At 38.5% G+C, this 20,206-nt stretch overlaps 1 protein-coding gene across 1 annotated transcript in view; it reads right to left on the reverse strand.

Moving 5' to 3' along the window:
* The window catches only part of LOC113406192 (cilia- and flagella-associated protein 47-like), a 691,445-nt gene that overhangs the window by 626,607 nt on the left and 44,632 nt on the right, over positions 1-20,206 (reverse strand). Inside the window, exons 12-19 of the mRNA XM_029910955.1 lie at positions 17,152-17,341; positions 16,970-17,066; positions 11,538-11,754; positions 9,751-9,995; positions 8,779-8,909; positions 6,894-7,016; positions 5,897-6,028; positions 402-479 (exon numbers count right to left, since the gene is read on the reverse strand). Of these exons, the coding sequence (XP_029766815.1) occupies positions 402-479; positions 5,897-6,028; positions 6,894-7,016; positions 8,779-8,909; positions 9,751-9,995; positions 11,538-11,754; positions 16,970-17,066; positions 17,152-17,341 (1,213 nt within the window). The remainder of the gene's footprint in view (positions 1-401; positions 480-5,896; positions 6,029-6,893; positions 7,017-8,778; positions 8,910-9,750; positions 9,996-11,537; positions 11,755-16,969; positions 17,067-17,151; positions 17,342-20,206) is intronic.

The raw sequence follows: 20,206 nt of genomic DNA on the forward strand, positions 1-20,206 counted from the left end.
CTAGGTCTTTTGTGGGTGCCAAAGACCACAGTTTAGGAACCACTGCTATAATCCCATTGATTGCACCACTAGTGAAATTTTTCAAATGGAGTATCATTTTTCAATTAATTAATTTCATTCTATTTCTCCTCTTCTCATTCCTTCATCATTGTAACCTTTACATACTATGCGTTTAGACAGTTAAATCCCTCAGCTGCCACAGGTATATTTAATTTTTAATCTCTCTTCACATTCTCCTCAGTCCCTTTGCGTGAAATAATTTATAGAAAAATAAACTGAAAAAATGTGAATAACTAAGGAAGGAAAATTCTGACACCTGACTACAAAAGTAATAATTAAATACAACTACAAATCTTACCTAGAACTAATAATTAGTGTAATAAAAGATACCTTATACTTACTACACTAATGCCTATTTCAGGGGCCTCTACAGATCCACCAATCCTAAATTCCAATACTTTTCCATGGCGGATGGCTACCTAGTTGAAAGAAAAATAAAATTGTCAACATTGTAATTACTACATTACTTTGCCATCACAACTGTTCCATTATATTATGTACTGTATAGTAAATGACCATTTAAAATAAGACAGCTTTAAATAATAGACAACAGAAAAAGACAGCCATGGAATTCTACTGCATAGGTTCCCATGAAAAGATGTTCTAAAGTTATTTTGCTATGAAAATAATATAAGGAAGTCTAAAAATGCTGTATTGATTTCTATAATATACACATGCAATGATTCCAGTAGGTTATAGAATCACTGGGTAAAAGTAGCACCTCGGTTGGAAACCAAGCAGGATAATGATAGCCACTACTGAAGGAGGGAACCAAATTGAAGAAAAGAGCAGCTCTTTGCAGCCAGGAGAGAGAGCAATACAGGAGGGAGTACACAGTTGTTTTCTATGGCAGGTGGGAGCTGAGTGGAGGAAATCTGTCCAGTGTGAGTAGGAACCGGTAGGTAGGTTTCTTGAGACAAGCCACAATGGAAAGAAACAGGTATTACAGCTAGGTCAGGAGAAGTGCTGCAGCTACCTCAGGAAGTAGCAGAAGTGGAAAGGAGTGGGTGGATGTTGGGTTTAGTAGTATGGTGTTAGGGAACAACAGCAAGTGGAGAAAACAGTAGTGAGATCAGAAGGTGTGGCCAGGTCTGGCTACATGACAGCATCCATTAAAAATTATCTGAATTTTTTTCTTGATGCAAGATGAATCCAGCAAACTTATCAGACTCCTGTACAAATCAAATCCAGATCAGGTATGTGTTGCATCCCTAATCTCAAATCAACCTTTATAAATGAAGCACTCTCAGAACTCAGTTTCCTTGCGATGCATACAAACAGGAGACAAATAATCTAAACACTCTTCAGTAGTCTAAGCCCTGTCACTCTAGAGAACATGAGAGTAGACATAAGAACTGAGCCCAGTGCTCCAGTCTCCCACCACAGAATACAAATCACTTCCACTGTTTTCTGTGTGACTTACTTGTACCCTGTGCTTGGAGAATAGAGCCTTGAAATATAAAGTACTATTTCCAGGCCACAGGTGTAGCCCAAGCAGCTATTTTTTGCACTAAATGAAATGGAGCAAACTAATTTACTGACTGAAAGTTTCTATCCTAAAACATATCCTTTATCAGTCTCTTTATTAAAAAGAGTTTATTCACCTAAACCATTAAAATAAATTATAATCAAACCAAGTGATCACTGTAAGTGGTAGACCTCAATATTGATGCAAATCTGATTATTAATAAAATTATCATAGTTTATTCTTATGATGTTGGTTCAATACAAATTTGCCTGGGCCTTTACTGAATTTAGGAAATACGAACAATGTTTTGAAAAAACACACAATGCTTAGAGAAATAACAGTTTTATGTTTTCAGTTGATTATTTAATTATATGAAATGTTAATGCTATAGAGATTCCTAAGAAAAGTTCATTCAAATAGTGACAGGCTCCCAAAATGTCAAAGGAAGATAACACATTTAGAGGTTTATTGACTCAGTGGTTCATACAGACTTTGAAATGCAACTTTTAGAATGTCTATCTCCATTTTAACTTTCTAGACTATCATGTTGTATGCATTGTTTTTAAGGATGTAGATAAGTATTGGTTATTATGCTTTTCTATAAAATATATAATAGATGCTTTTAAGTGCAAGTTGTAAATGTACTGCAAATGGCAGATCTTATACCTAAGAACCATTGGGTCAAAATGGCCAGAATACCAGCAAGATTGTCTGATCAAAGTCCAAAGCACATCCCTCTAGTATGAGGCAGAATCTGGCACAGAGATTAATTTTATCCCAAGCAACAGATTTTATAAGAATATTTAGGGATACATTGTGTTCTCAAAAGCCAAGAAAGTGGGTCTTTCCCCCTTCCCTTTTCAAAGACAATGCCTACGTTTTAAAACCCTCAGAAAGAATTACAGAAATATTAAAAATATTTTCTTTTAGAGATAATCTAAAGTCTTCATTCTTCAAATGTAAAGGAGAACATTTATGGTTGAGAAATAATTTGTACAAGGCCTTTTCTACCTTCTGAATTCATGTTGCTGCTTAAAGATGAAAACCCTTTGTTCCTTAAATGCATCAATAAGTTTCTTTTGTGATGTTAATCTGCATCTAAATGCAACCCTCATAATAACTTCCTAATGTCATTGTAATGAGAATAGGAGATGTTTTATGTACAAATATAGCAAGGTCATTTGATGCTATATCTAGTTACTAATAGAATGCAACACGAGTATAAAATATTGATAAGAAAATTAGTTAACTGGCTATGCTTAAGCAATTTATTTACTAAACTCAGAAAGACATGAGGTACTTCTCCAAAGCCTGCTAAGAAGAGACAATGCCTTCTCGGATGGCTATTTAAATTTAAAGTCACTGTCCTTAAGAATTAAGGTTAAAAAGATTACTTTGAGAGCTGAAAGACTATATACAATATAAGGTTTTTTAGATTTATTTAAAACAAAATTTCATCTCCTATGAAACCTGGACAGCACTGAAGGAAAATATCAAAAAATGGACTAAGTCAAACGAATTAAAACTGTAAGGGCATGTCTACACTAGAGCCCTAAGTTGACCTATGTTAGGTTGACTTACAGACACTGCAGTAATTACTGCGGTGGCTGACGTCCACACTACCCTCCTACAGTTGGCGGTATGCGTCCTCACCAGGAGCGCTTCCACCAACTGAACAGAGTCACTGTGGAGAGCTGAGAGCTAGGGCTCTCACATCCGTGGAGATCCCCTCCAGAAGCCCAGCTGCCCCCCCCCTCCTCCCCACTCCACTGGGCTCTTGGCTCCCTGCTCCCAGCTGGGAGCAGCCACCTGGGCTTCTCAGCTCCTTGATCGGGGAGCTCCAGGCAGTAGCCCGGCTGGGAGTGGGAAGCCGGGGGCAGACCAGCTCTAGCTGCCTGGCTTTCTTCTCAATTTCATGGCTGGAGCCATGAAATTGACAAGATAGCCAACAGCTGATGTAAGGAATGCAGTGTCTACACAGACACTGTGGCCCTATAATAATAATAATATTAATAATAATGGAGATATACCTATCTCACAGAACTGGAAGGGACCCCGAAAGGTCATCGAGTCCAGCCCCCTGCCTTCACTAGCAGGACCAAGTACTGATTTTTGCCCCAGATCCCTAAGTGGCCCCCTCAAGGATTGTTCTCACAACCCTGGGTTTAGCAGGCCAATGCTCAAACCACTGAGCTATCCCTCCCCCCCTAACTACACAGACATAAGCCCTATGCCCCTCGTGGAGGAGGAGTTATGATGTCAGTGTAGTAGAGCACTTACATTGGCGTGACAAGGCCATAGTGCATACTCTGACAATTAGATCAACGTAAGCTGCCTTACATTGACCTAACTGGGTACAACAGACCAGGCCTAACTTTCAAGTTATAAGAATTTCCTGCCACAAAAGTAAAGGCAGTATAACCATCAAGTTGAGGAAAAATTAGAACTCACTTGCCTATGTAGTAACACATTGCAGTTTCAGCTGTACATGTGCAAACAAGGCAATCCCATTAAGGTGTTGAGCCAATGAAAGGGCCACAACAGTTGATATTATGAATCCTTCCTCCTCCAGTAAGGTTATGGAAGGAAAGACTATAGACTGGAAAGAAAAGACTGTGCTGCTGGTTACGCAGTTCAAAATCTCCTCCCATCCTTCATCTTTGCAGCACTCACCACTGCTCATCCTGTTCATCTACACAAACAAGCAACTAACAACAGTAACTTTCAGAGAGCAGAAAGGAACATGAAGCAGCATCAAGAAGCAGCAGCCTTTCAGTTCAGCACGAGTTCATCAGCATCATGGGTGACATGAAACTTGCCAAAGCACTGCCAAGGAATTATATTTAAATTGTTCTTGTAATGATTTTATGAAATATTGAAAGACCATTGCAACTTAAGATACTAATTGAGCATATTAATATGACTTATTACTAGGATTATCAGATCTTATTAAACATAAGATGGTGGATTGTGTATACCTGGAAAGGAAACAAACTCATCTGGATAAACAGAGAGAAATAGTGGGATTTAATTCAGATTTAAGATTCTTGATATTCATTAATTGCCTATCTCAAGACAACTCCTTGAATGGCTTCTTTTAAGTAACTGATTTAAACTCTTTGGTTTCATAGGACTTAAGATTACTCTTCTTTGCTCATTTAGAAACTGTTTAGGTTATCCAGGATATAACAAATCTTCAATTAAATTCTTCTGCCCACCTATAAACTGTTTTAGTTATCTATGATACTAGTGACTCCTGTTTTAGTTTAATTTTTGGAGTGAGGTATCCTCCAAGAGTAGATCCACTATCAAAAATGTAATCTCTGTTAAAAGCTCTCCACAGAGAAAAATACAGAAGAGATCGTAACTAACAAACCATAAACAATAGTTACTTGTTTCATTTTGTTTTTTCTTTCTTTAATAAAATAATTATAATTAATAACTGATTATTTGTCTTGTCTTTAATCACAGCATCCTGTACAGAAAGGCAGAGAACACCATGTTATTAAAAAAGAGTGGAAGTCACATCCCAGAATTGGGATTAAGAGAGACAATTATTAAGATTGGCCTACCATTTCTTGTTTTGCTAAACTATAAATTCTAATAGTTTTTCAAATAAAATCACTTGGCACACAATAACTTGAAACACCCCTTTGGAAAGATAGATAAATTCATGCTCAAAGGCAATTTATCATCAATCTCACACCAACGCCCTTAGACTAAATCAATCAGATGTGAAGCTTTTAAGTATTTCCTCTAATTGTCATTATTTTGAATCCTTTCAAAAAACCCATTTATATGGTGGATGGTTTGTCTTTGATAAAACATTTGATTCTATTCCAACAAAAAACTTTCAAAAAGGAACACTCCTCACATCCATATGTATTCATAACAAACTCATCACCTCAAATACAGTATACTTTTTTGAATACAAAATAATAAGATAATGTTTAAAAATTGCTTTTTAAGAAAAATATACAAACAGATATTCATTTTGAAAAACTGCAGTACCAAATCATCAACATTTTTAGGAAAAAAATACATTATGTTGGATTAAAACAACGAGGAGTCTGGTGGCACCTTAAAGACTAACAGATTTATTTGGGCATAAGCTTTTGTGGGTAAAAAAAACCCACTTCGTCAGATGCATGGAGTGGGGTTTTTTACCCACGAAAGCTTATGCCCAAATAAATCTGTTAGTCTTTAAAGTGCCATCGGACTCCTCATTGTTTTTGTGGATACAGACTAAACAGGGCTACCCCTTTGATTATGTTGGATTGGATTAATGGAGAGCAAGATAAATAGATAGGCATGCATGTACACACCCACTTAACGAGTTAATACACAAATGTTCAGATTTTTTAATACCTCCACTCTAGTATCAAATTTCATTACTGCATTGGGGGTGAAGTCGATTTTGAGATCAGCGTGGCCTCCAACAGGTACTACCCCCTGAGAAGGAGTGATAGTCATTCCAGGCAGGGGGTTCGAATCAAGAACCTTCAAATACAAATAATCATTATAAAACATTGATAGTGCTGTAAATGTACACTTTTACAGAATTTGTGAAAGACATTTCCTGTCTGAAGAGTTTACAATTTAGTTAATGTAACCATCAGACTATGAGATTAACCTGGGCCTAAAAGTTTAGGACAAAATTTTCAGTTAGGCACCTAAATCCATATGTATACACCTAAATAAATGATTTTATTTTCAGAAGTGCGGAACATCTGTCAGATCTTATTGTGCAACTAACTTTTGCAACCCAGCTTTGAAAATTTGGGCCTTGATTTTGTTCTTTATGAGCACTCCTGAACATTAGAAAATTATGATTTAGTACAACTCCAAAAAGATCCAATACAGCATCTTCTCCAATGGTAGATACAAGCTGAGTGAAAATTATCTGCAAGTTATTCACAGTAGAAATGTGGACAAGACTCCTGCAAAGGGAAGTTTATCTATCCAGTCATTTCTACTTAACCTCTCAGAGGCCATGTAAGCCTAAGAAGCTTCCTTATTTTTAATAAACACAGTGTTGCAATAACAAGCATATTATCCTACACTCAAATGTGGTCATGAGGGCCTGGGCTAATACAGACAGCACTATTAATGAAAGCAAGCTAAAAAATAGTACAAGGAAGAGAAACTAGGTCAAGTAGTCCCATGAACCCCTAAAGAGGGTAGGATTCTAAAGAGGATAACTATATTTTGTACAATAAAAATTAAAATTACCTAAAGGGGGGGGAAATCAATTAATATACCATAGAGAACACATCTAATAACTGAGAACACAAACTCTAATAAGATATGAAAAATTCTCCAAAACAAGGGAAAAAAACCTGTACAGCAGCATAATTCAGTTCACCTGGAAGTATGCATGATTATGTCCTGTGTTTTGAAGAATGGCTGTCTTGCACGTAGGTAATCCTAGAGGAGCATGATTGAAAGGTATCCTTTGTTCCATAAACTGAATACTTGTGGGTCCAAGCTAACAACAATGAAAGGAAGAAAGCAAACATAACACTGAGTGTAAATAAATAATTCAACGTAGCTTAATTTTCTTTTGTTTTCAGAATAAGCCAGACAATTGTGGAGATGCATAAATTAAACAGTGAAGTAGAATGTAAAGGGGAACCAACATTTATCTACTTTTTGCCAAACCACCTAGATCAAAAAGTAAACCTCTATCAAGATAACAAAATGTGTTTTATTTCCCTTTGAAAATTAATACGTTTGCTGTATTACTGTACTTCTGTTTAAGTTTCGCATGGCTATCAAATTCAGGTATGAAGTTTTTGCAAAAGCTGATATTTTGAGCGATTTTTTAATGCAGTGCACAGATAATTATGTGAACAAAAATAAATTATGATCCCGCTTACGCGCTAAATTGTTTGCTTGGTGGCTTGGTCAAAAACAGCACAGCTCATGTGTTCCCTCTCCTCACTTTGTTTGACAGGCAAGATGACATGATCTAATCACAGTCCCGGATACCCTCCACCACAACTCCTCTGTTTCTGTAGGTTGATCTCTGATCTGACAGAAATCTGTAACCCTATGGTACCTCCTCACCTGGCAAGTGAAGTGGTGGGTGGCTGTGCTATACTGATGAAGCATCTTAGGGTATGTCTACATAGCAAAGAAAAACCCACAGCTGGCCTGTGCCAGCTGACTCAGGCTCGCAGGGCTCGGACTACAGAGCTATTTCACTGCTGTGTAGACTTCTGGGCCAGGGCTGGAGCCTGAGCTCTGGGACCCTCCCACCTCACAAGATCCTGGAGCCTGGGCTCCAGCCTGAGCCCAGACATCTACACAGCAATGAAACAGCCCCGCAGCCTGAGCTCTGCAAGTCCGAGTTGGCTGGCATGGGCAACTGCGAGTGTCAGTTGCTGTGTAGAAGAAATCAGCAGGTGAGTGGGATAAGAATTGTTTTTCTAGGCCTCAGTATGCTACAGCCAGGACTGGCTCTAGGCACCAGCAAACCAAGCACGTGCTTGGGGCAGCACAATTTCAGGGGCGGCATTCCAGGTGCTCTTGGAGGTTCCCCCCACCCATCTCCCTTCGGCAGTTGTGCTCTCGGACGTTTTGGGTTTTTTTGCTTGGGGTGGCAAAAAACCTAGAGCCAGCCCTGGCTACAGCACAGACCATGTTGTAACGAACTGTACCAATTCAACTGCCCAAACAGTGGCAGGAAAAAGACATTCCAAGCTGACTAAGAAAAAGGGAGCCTGTGGAAAATGTAATGTGAGGATGTGTCTTATTGGCTATCATTCTTAGAGAAAGAAATCCTCATTGGAGCATGAATCTAAGAGTTCTACTGGTGAAGGCACCATCAAACCACCTCTAAAAATTCACCCAGCAGCACAGATTTCATCTGAGTTAGACTTTTCATAGACCCTTTATTGACCCAGGAAGCAGAGACTGTCCCCTTCTGGAGCGGCCACCACTTCTAATTCAGCAAGGATTACTAGTTCTGTAAACCTCCCAGATACATGATCTGATGTATTTAGGTACAACAGACCTTTCCTTTCTTTTCCCAGAACTAGGTTTCCAGAAAATTGTGAACTGTGATTAGGTTTCAGAACCAGGGAGGAGCAGGAACCCTGGTCTGTGCTGTGGAAGAATGAGCCACAGAATTTCTACTATTTTGATCAATGTATAAGATACAGAACATGGGAGGTTAAAATAAATTTAAATCAAGAAAATGTTGATAAAAACCAAAAATGTGCAAAACCATTTGGGTTAAATATTACCTTTGCAAGGCATTTTAGCTTAAGTGTGTTTCCCTGATGTACACACAGATTGAATTCTCCTGTTTCTGGAGAGCAGAAACCTGGATGCCAAACCACTTCACACTCCAGGTCTTTGTATGCTTCTACAATACCTAGATAAATATGTATAAATATGTAAATATTCACAATTCTGGAAAATTTTTGAAGTTTCCTGTATCTGACCGGTTCACATTACTAGCGACATCTGGCCTGATTTACAAAGGTGCTGAGCAATATACTTAGCTAGTTTAAATTAAACCTTGCTTCAAAGTTCTCGTAACAACTGCGTAACCCAGTTTATCAATATACGTCAACAGAACATATCCACGACTTATCAGTCTTTGAACATGTGAATCACACTCCTGTGCTATTTAAAAAGGAGGGTATTTAAAAAAAAAAAAAAAAAAAAAAAAAAAAATCACCAAAAGTGATGTAAATCCATCCCCAAATTATTGTTTTTATTTGGAAATTATTTTTCCAATTCTCAGATTTATATCCGCTTTACATCCACGGATTCGATGTACAGTATAGGATTTTCTTTATCACTTCCTATCCTAAATGGTTGCTTAGTATTGCTGTGTACTATTAAATAGTTGCCTCATTCCACTCTCGTGGTCAGCAGCTTAAACTCTTGAGCTCAGAGCAGAGCTGCTGTGAAGAGCTGTTTACTGGGGCACAGAAACAGCAGGATGGGGCTGTGGTGCATTTCCAGAGCTTATATAAGCAAATTAGTCTGGGCACTAAAAATTCAGAATTTTACTTGCTTTTATGGCCTTTGTGGTCTGATCATAGTTCTGACTTCCAGTAGTATTAATGCAAACCTTAAAAATAACATTTTACTGTGTCAAATAAATATTGACATTTGATGTCAGCCATCTTTAAGATAATCATAAAATGTGGTGTGCATGCATTTGTTTGCATGTTGCTTAAAACAGCTTTCAAAACATACTATACCTTTGGCTGGCCGTATAGAAAATGCTATTCCTTTATCTGTGACTATAGGTTTCCAACTGAATTCAGCAAGACAGTTTCTGCGATTGGATAATCTGACCGTTGTTCTAAAGCTTGTTTCCACAAGGAAACCAGGGGTTGGATTTAGAATCAGCTCCCTTGCAGATAGCTCAAGGGCAACTGGCACTGCTTTTGCAACTACCAGCACATGACCAGTATGTTTCTTGTTTATTGTGTAAGTGAAAGACCTGTAATATAGAAAACGTATGATCCAATAAATTTTATGTATACTAAAATATTCAGCAATACAGTTACATTAAATATAGTCATTAGGAGCAAAATACCCAGTGAAAATATTGTATACATTAGGCATACTCAGTTAAAAGGATTACAAAAATTTGCTATTTGTAATTGTTTTGCTCTTTACAGTATGCTAGGGACCATAAAATTGTCAAAAAATGTGTTTCTATAGCTTTGATTCATTAAAATGTAATGGTCAAATATATTGTCACTTCTCTGCTGAGCGTTATCAGATACTAGGGCCTTGCAGGTCAACTTCATGTTAGAGAAGAAACCGGTGACCCAGACTCAGGTTATTTTCTTAGTGTACAGTAGAACCTCAGAGTTACAAACACTTCCGGAATGGAGGTTGTTCATAACTCTGAACAAAACGTCATGGTTGTTCTTTCAAAAGTTTACAACTGACCCTGGACTTAATACAGTTTGAAACTTGACTATGCAGAATAAAAACGCTGCTTTTAACCATCTTAATTTAAATGAAACAAGCACAGAAACAGTTTTCTTTCCTTGTCAAATTTTTTTTTAATTCTTTCCCTTTGTTTTTTTAGTAGGTCACGTTTAACACAGCACTGTCCTGTATTTGCTTTTCTTAGTGTCTCTGCTACTGCCTGATTGCGTACTTCCAGTTCCAAATGAGGTGTGTGGTTGACTGGTCAGTTCATACTCCTGGTGTTCGGACTCTAAGGTTCTACTGTAAGTGGTTAATTTACAAAATGTACACAAGACCTGTTGCCCTAAACAGAAGTGGTTACTAACTGCACACAGACAATGCCCTCTTGCAGAAACCTCAGCTAAAGCATCACTGCTTTTTCGCCAAGAAGCATTTATCTTGAACCTCTGTATCTCTGACTCTCCTGTAATCTCACACCTCAACAAAATACTGAGTGAAAATCTGGATCCACTGAAGTCAACGGAGCCAGTATTTCATCCACTATTCCTTGTTCCTACCTTCGCTCTGGGCTTTTTACACTGGAAATCTTTTACCCCCAAACTGCTCACCTACAACAACACTGCCTTAAAGGATGGCCTGGGTGTCTATCTTCCTTCTGTGCATGCACATGAATATTTGACTCAACCTCCTTAGCAACTGTATGGGTATGGTTAGAGTTCCATTTTGAGATATCACATACACTAGAAAAGGTTTTCCAGTACAGATATATCAGCAAACCCTTCTAGTGTAGCCAGCTTATACTGGCAATATTCCCAAATGAAATAAGCTATAATGGCAAAAGCACTTTTTTGCTAGTATAACTGTGTCTACACTTTTGCCAGTAAAAAAAAAAAATCTCATCCCTAATTAACATGATTACAGTGGCAAAAGTTTTAAGTGTAAAACTAGGTTTTGGGTTTACATAACAACTCATAACATGCAAAACATCAGCACTTGCATTATAATAATATTTAGTTTAAACTAGCTATGTGAAAAATGTGTACATTTCCTTTGCCACCTAGGTTAATACCTAAATCAAGAGGCAAATAAATAGCCTTACTTCTGAAATTTCCCCAACGTATTAGTCTCAAATACTACTGGAATGCAAGTCTTCGAAAGAGGTGGCAACACATGGGACAATGGACTAGTCTGCTGTAGCTCCTCACTTTCAATTTCTACTTGTATCCAGACGTGCACAGGCAGATTATTGATGATATGCATTTTTCTCGTAGATGCAGAGTGCACACAAACTTCACCAAAGTCTATGGTGGAGGGACCTGGAATATATCAAGTTAAATCTTTACAGTTAAAAGTTAACAAAAACAGCTAAGGAAGCGTAATCAAAATTGGTAGTTTAGTTCTAGGTAACCTATATCACTATCCTACATTTTGGTTCATCAAATTACAGAAGGGTGAAAAATAAATAAAACTACAGTAGTAGAGACAGATTCAAACCAAAACCTAGGATTAAATACCACCCACCCTGGATGCAGGCAGTAGTGTGGTTCAAAATGCTGTTCTACACTTTACATCTTAATTCCACTTCTCTACAACAATAAGATAAATATTGTAGGAAGTAAAGGTATATGTAAAATATCATTATTATGTCTGAAAGCACCACTAATGATAATTTATTAAAATGTAATTGTTTGCATTAAACATGCATTATAACAGTTAATGAGAAATTTAGTAATAGTTTCTACATATCAATGATCTTTTAAAGAAGTGATACCTGATGAACCATCGCCTTTTAGGCAAGATATTGATCCAGACTCCTTGTTAAATGGATAATGTAAACTTTTCAAATCACATTTCAAGAAGTCTCTTTGTTCATTTATTCAGCTTAATTAATGACAGAACAAATGCATTAGCCAAAAAAAAAAAAAAAAAAGTTTGTTTCTCCATTTATGCAATTTGTTACTTCTCAGTCCAAAACTACAGAAACGGAGGGTAATATTGGGCCATGGCTTTTAGGCGCAACTCCCTAATGAAACCAATCATTTGATAGAGCGTGAAATAGTGTTGCTAATGATTTGGCTATCATAGCATTCACATGCATGAGTGTGATCACATTTATGAACCATGCTCAAAGGCAATGTGTGCTTTTTTACTTTCCAGTACTTAAAACAACTGAATGGTTTCATCACCTTATCTATGAATATTTACAGAAAAGCTGTTAAGTAATAAATTAATTTAAAACATTGAGCATAAAAAATGATGCAAACAAAGTTTCCTGTTATATTTTTTCAGCTTTAATTTTACACTTTATACTTAAACCTCATCTGTGAGTAACTGCTTCCCTCTCAAACTCAAACATCTGGGCTCTTGTCATATCCTTACAGATACAACAACCTGTTGAAACCCAATTCCATCTCTCCCCAGGACCACCGACGGCTTCACTATTTTCAATTCCACACCTCATACATATACACAATATCTCCAAATTACATCCCACTTCCCAGCTTTCCTATTAAGTCTCAATTCATAGGTATGTTTGTTTGTTTTTTTAATAAAAAGAGGGGCCGTAATAATCCCCTAATCTGACCTCTTGCATAACACAGGCCATAGAATATCACCCAGTAATTACTGGGTCAAGCCCAATGACTTTGGATTGAACTAGACCATATATTTTAGAAACACGTCGATCTTCATTTAAAGACTTCAAGTGATGGAGAATCCATAACATCACTTGATAAATTTTTCCAATGGTTAATTATTTTTGCTGTTAAAAATGTGTGCCAAATTCCAGCCACTAGATCTTGCTCTGCCTTTGTCTGCTAGGTTAAAGAGCCCTCTAGTACCAAATCTCTTCTCTCCAAGTAGATATTAATATACTGTGATCAAGTCATCTCTTAACCATCTCTTTGATAAACTAATAGATTTAGCTTCTTAACTTGTTGCTCCTTTTTGAACTTTATCCAATTTTTCAACATTCTTTTAAAAAAAAGTGTGGACACCAGAAATGGAATGGACACAGTAACTGTTTCACCAATGCTGTATGCTAAGGTAATACCATCTCCAGACTCCTACTCGATAGTCTTGCTTATACATCCAAGAATCACATTAGCCCTTTTAGTCACCACTTTTCACTGGGAGCTCTTGTTCAATTAGTTATCCACCATAACTCCTAAGTCTTTTTCAGAGTCACTGCTTTTGAGAATACAGTCCCCCAATCATAAAGTATGGCCTCTGTTCTTTGTACCCAGATGTATGATCTTGCATTTGGTTGCATTAAGATGCAAGTGTGACAGCATTCGGGGTTGCAATCCAGAAAAGTAAGGTGTGTCATCACTTGCCCTGTAACCCTGGGTGCTTCACAATGCTTTGCTGTAGCAGCTTCCAACTTGGGATGCTCACAACCAGCCTACAAGCATGCAGGTCACATCCTGAGTGCCTGTGTACTAGACAGACCTAGTTTAGCAGCTCTGACTCCAGCAGCCTATCTACAGCTTCGCAGCACCACTCTGGCTTCCACCAGTCCTGGTTACTATTTGATAGGTGACCCCAACATACTCCTGGTCCTGAATTTTCCGAAAACCATGTGCTCTGCAATGTTCAGCCCTCTCCTAGAGGCTTCAGAGAAATAATAAGGTTTGCTTGTTCCTCTAAAGACACAAAAGAACTTCATAGCTTATTAACTTAACTGGGGTAAACCCACCCTTCCATTTAAACATAGCACTGCTTTGGTTTATAGTACAAAAATAGAACTAATTTATTAACAATAGGACATAAGTTAAGTGATGCCAAGTAAAAGGAATAAAGTTAGAAAGGGTTACAAGCAAATAAAAGTGAAAACACACATCTGAAGTCTAAAACTTAATCTAGCAAGGTGAGGCTTTGTTTAAGATGGTTATTCTCACCTATATTCAGTTCCCAGAAACTTCAACCTGCCCTCTTGAGTGAAGGGCCCATCTTTCTCAGCTTGCAAGACCTTTGTTCCCTTGTGTTTTTCTAGTGATGGATGCCAAAGATGGCTTCTGTCTTCTCTTAGAATCTTCCAAAGTTCAATTAACTTGATTCAAGAGGCAGGATGCCTCATGCTATCCTTCCCTTCCTGGGGGCTTCCCATCTCCCTGTATGGGAATGGGGCTTCCACTATTTTGATTCCACCATGCTTAATTTACATAAGAGATAGAGAAGACAGCTATTTACCTCTTGTCTGGGAAGGAACTTGTTTCTCCCTGTCTGGTCTCAGACTTCAAAATATAATATTATTAAGTACCCATTTTCCCTCGTATAGTGTTCATACATTTCACAATGATATTAATCATCAGTGTGTCATTAGCTTTCAGAAGAGACCTCACTCTGTACACTCTTATAATACTGTAATATTATATGCAATCAGATGATTTAATTGCTTATCACTTGATAGTTAGACCCCCCCCCCCTGTCTTTCTAGACCAGTAAATTTTTTAATGGATTTTTCTGATGGTTACTCCCCAAAGAAAAGTTTATTCAAGCTGTGAGGAAGGCAACATGAAGTCTGGTGCTGAAGGAAGCTCCATACTTTCTTCCCCCACTTGTTAGCTTAATAGCTTTGTTTACCTAGTATGTAAAAATGGACCTTCTTTGTCTTTGCCTGAAGATTGGTCTGGTCAGAGAATCACATACATATTCCTTTATCTAAGGCAGACCTGTTTACCAACAGCACTTGACATGCCTGATTTAAACACATTTTAGTCATGATTCTAGCATATATCACAACTCTAAATACCCACCACATACATACATCGTGCAAGATATTAATGATCAGTGAATTATTAGTTTTCAATTGATACCTCACAAGGCACATTTTGTAGAAAGATTACAATAGTTTGTAGGGTGTGAATACAGCAGTTCATAGTGTCATAGCATGTAATTTGTGCCCAGTTTACCAAGTGATCCAAATCATTCTGTGTAAATGACCTGCCTTTTTCCTCATTTCCCACTCTACCAATCTTTGTGTCCTCTGAAAACTTTACCAGTCACAGGGTACTAAGTCAAATGTCTCATGGAAGTCTACAGAGTTATCTATACCAAACAAACTTATAATCTCATACAAAAAACAATATCGTTTGTTTGACAAGACATATTTTACATATTCCAAATGTACGCTGAACCTGCATAAAACCTGAAATTCTCACTCTACCTACTAGCCACCCAGTATCGGTAGCATAGCCAGGGTGGAGCAGGGCAGCGGCCACTCCCCCACTGAGCATCTTGGCGCCTTTTTAATTATTACTCACCCAGCAGCACTCCGGGTCTTCGGCGGCGGGACCTTCACTCGCTCCGGGTGTCTTTGGCAGCACTGAAGGAAATGCCACTGAAGACCTGCGGAGCGAGTGAAGGTCCCACCGCCGAGGTGACACTGAAGACCCGGAGCGCCGCCGGGCGAGTAAAAGCACCGCCCCATCAGTAAAAGCGCCACAGTGGGTGGCGCCTTTTTTTTTGATGCTCCCCCTGTTCCCTCCACCTGGCTACACCACTGCCCAGTATGTCATGATTTCCTCACATCCTACATGGTTAGATCATCATGAAGTATAGGGAGCAGCTTTCCTTTTACTACATGGAATAAACTGCCAAAGTGAATTTTACTTGGTACATTCCATGAGTTTGCCGCCAATGCTACCGATGCCAGACCTCTTACGTTAGCCACATAGCTGGAATTCCATGAGTAGCTGCAGTGCCTGAAGATTAACCTCTAGGTAGCAGGAAGTCTCGTTTGTTGAGGAGCTGTACAACAACAATAAAACCCAAGGGGCTGCAGGTGGGGAGAGTGAAAGTCAAGCAGTCACAAGGGAAGTTTGCACACCCAAAGACTACCTTCCCCTTTACACATAAATGTGCAGGCCCAGTTTGAGTTATTCCAACCTCAAACAAACAATGTTTTTTTTTTTAAAACAACAACAAATATCTATGAGGCTGTATTAGTTTTCAGGAAAACAACATTTTATGGACTGTACATATTTACAATGCAATCAAAGAAATATTTATGGTACCAAGTCTCATTAGTAGAAGTGTTCCATTCAGGTTTCCAAATACAGGTTCTTCTTTATCACACCACACCATACTGCAATTTCGTCTAAAAAGAGTTTTTAAGACATCACCCTTCTCCATTGTGATATCACTATACTTCCCTCCCAGAATCCTCTCCTTTGAAGACAACCATAGACAGGGTACTTCTATCGATATTAATGCTTCTCCACATATTACGCAACATCAGGGCTTCAGAGAATGAATGACCTATATTCATCACACCTGTGGTATGACTCACTTTAGCTACTTTGCAAAGGGAGACATAAACAAGTTCTTCCAAATCTAAGTGTTCTGCACCTCTATACTGTCTGCAGAGGTGCAGGACTGATGACCAAGCACTAGCATGAATATTAAAGCCACCTTTTCATTAAACACATACTATTTAAGGCAAATAATTATGCTGTATAGATTATATTACTATTAATAAATACTTTTATGCCAGCCAAACGAAATGATGTAACCTCGGTGATATCTTACCAATGATTATCTGATAAAGCTGTTTTGGTGTCAAAGTTATATTACAATCTTCTTTCTCTTGTGGAGAAGATGGTACAGCATTAAGCCCGTCATAAACCTGTGGAAAACACCAACAAATGCTTTATCAATTATTCTCAGTGTTATGTTTTTCTTTTATTTAAATGTAAATATGCCTAACTTACCTCTTTGGCTAAGGATTCAGATTCAATTGCTGCCAGCTTTCGACTACTTAGCAGGCAGTCCTCATTTAAAGGAGTTGTTTCTAGTTTCGGCTTCTCCTTGTGTAAATCTGTCATTGTGATCTTTGGTGACCTGAGCCCTGAAGCTGGTTTTAGGCCTATGTTCACAGGATTGTTAAGACTGTTATATTTCCTTTAGAAAAACAAAAAGGTTAAAGTCCAAATTTCTAGAAACCTAACAAATGTTCCATGTTATGCATATTAAAAATTAACTACGATTTTAAAATATTTCAAGTAGTTCTTTGGATTAGCATATTTCTCTAGAGAAAAAATCCTCAATTGTGTCAAATACTTTGAGCAATCCTACTGTAGTGTCTGAGTCACAGACTGTCATTTACTCTATGTTTGTACAGTGCCTAGAACAATGGGGCCTAACCTGGATTGTGAACATTTAGGTGCTATTGCAATATAAATGTTAAATTACATCCAAAATCTAAGAATGTTACGGTTGCAAAGTCAAGAACTCAAAAGTTAGGAAATGCCAAACTAGTGAAGTGTCCACTAATTCTGCCACCTAAGGCCTAATTTTTCCAGATATTTTGGCTTTTTACTGCACTTCATATGTTCAAAGCACAGCTAATCGACTTCAGTTGCAGTCACAAGAACTCAGAACTCCTTCAAATCTGGCCACAGGTGTCTTATGTTGGACATCCAGAAAACGTTCAATGCAACTGATGACCAACTGTGAACATTTTGGCTTAAGTGACTTTCCCAGCATCACATAGGAACTGTGGATAGAATCCAGTTCTCCAGGGCAGCATTCAACTTTAACCAGGAGACCATCCTTTCTCTTCCTGCAATTCCCTACTCGTTCACTAGACACCTTCCAACTTCTGCAACAAATGAGACAGGGGTTCTACAGACAACAGCCTCATCCATTACACAACACTGATTAATTCCCAGAGAACTCTCCATCATGTATGCTGACTGAGGCAGAGGTCCTGTGGTAAAATTGTAGGTGATCATGTAAATAAATACTGTATTATGGTGTCTACACATAAAGGGACTGAATTACGGTTGCAGAAGCAAACTTCTGCATTTCTTAACTTTTTACTGATTAACTTTGTAACATTAATATGTTTTAAAATAGATTTTTGTTTGTTTTTTTAACATGATTTCCTAAATTTAGGAAACAAACTGAAAAAACAGAAATTCTATTATGTGGAAACATACTGACCCCTAACTTGGGTTTGAACCTTTAGTTTCACAGCACAGATCTCTTTCATTTGAGTTAACCAAATACCTGGTACCAATAGTAAGCTGTTATCCTCTATGTGAACAAGCCATCACAGGGAATGAGACACACACTTTGCCAGTGGGTTTCACAGCTATTTGCTGACAAAGAATATAGAAACTCCTGGGTTCATTTCCAGGTTCTGGAGGAGAGTGTACCCTAGTAGTTCTAGACCCTTCCACCCCATCCCCCATAAGCCTGTGTCCCCCTCTGTTCCTGTATGCTCACCACTCAGTTCTAGCTCACTTCCCACTCTGCTCCTATTCACCTACTGGCTCCCACCCCGCTCCCTCACTTTTTCTATGCACCCCACACAAACCCTGGCTTCTGCCCCTCTCTTCTCCTACCCCAGCATCACTTATCCACCCCACCATCCCAGCTCCTGATCCCTACCCCATACTAGTTCCTGACTCCTTCCTCCTCCACTCCTACGCAAACCCCTCACACTGCAGTTCCTGCCTCACACTCCCCATCTGCTACTATTCAACCCCTCCTGTTCCCTCCCTGTTCCTCCATCTAACTCCACCTGCCTGGCTCCTATCCCCTTCTGTACCTATCCTCCCCACACTCCCTTTCACATCCTGCTCTCTGCTCCTAATCCACTTGTCCCGCACCACCTCCTGTCCCTCTTCCCCTCTGCAGCTCTCCCACCACTTCTTGTCTCCCTCTCCTTTTACAACCTGCTCCATGGTTTCTCACCATCCTCTGATTACTATACCCTCTCCTCATGTCCTATCCACCAACTCTTCACTGCTCTGCAGTCAAGTCAGGTCCTGGATGCCAGCAGGGGGAGCTTTGAGAGCAAAGGGGAAGCAGTCTCCCTGCTCTCAGTTCAGTTGATTGATTCCACAGCAACCCCTGGCTGCTAGCATGAGCAACTACAGTTGCAAATGCAGGGAAAGTCCTGTTCAGCCCATGCAGCCCAGAACTGGAGCATAACCAGTCCAGATAGAATGTTCAGAGAATTTAATGCAAGTCTCTACTGAACATGTGTGAACTGAGATTTTTTTCAGGGGCTTAAACCCTGTCCAAATTTGAAAGAAATTTTCATGGGGAGGCAAAACGCTGACACAGGGCAATATTCCTGCCCAATTTCAAGCCCTTACTCCAAAGCACAGAGGGAGTAGTGTCTCAATGAAACAGTTAAGAATTTTTTAACATGCATAAAACAATCTGTTTTCCCCTAGCCTGGATCTTCGAAGCAGGTGAACCATTTTAGCTGAAATTTTCAGTAAAATAAAATAGCCCGAAGACATCTCGCATGAAATTTTTCAACCCAAATGGATAAAATCTGGCAAAGTTATAAACTAGTGAAAATAGAGCCTTATAATGGGAAGTGTCAGGCAACCTTAATTATAGGCATCACTACACCCTGCACCACCTATAACAACTAACTTCAGTATTTGTTACCGAAAATAATCACTAGTACTTGGTGACTTACTTCACATTATAAACCTTATTTTCAATTTATAAAAAACTGGGGTAAAGATTTAACTAGAAGATAAATCCTTTTTTTTTAAATAAATGGACATTTTTAAATCATGACACTATGTCTGATCAGGCTACTCTATAAAGATTTATAAAAGACTTTTCCAATGCTATTCTAACAAATTTGCAATATTCAGGTACAAACAGATAGATGAAGTAATGAACCCACGCTTGCAATTTTATCCACATGCATTTTTGTGAATTCTTAAGCAAAATCAGGACATCCAAAGAGAACTTTAAAAAGATAAATAATAAAGTCTCCATGCCTTTTGGGGG

Source organism: Terrapene carolina, unplaced genomic scaffold, assembly GCF_002925995.2.
Source record: "Terrapene carolina triunguis isolate 2854851 unplaced genomic scaffold, T_m_triunguis-2.0 Scaffold23, whole genome shotgun sequence".
In the NCBI taxonomy this organism is placed as follows: Eukaryota; Metazoa; Chordata; order Testudines; family Emydidae; genus Terrapene; species Terrapene triunguis.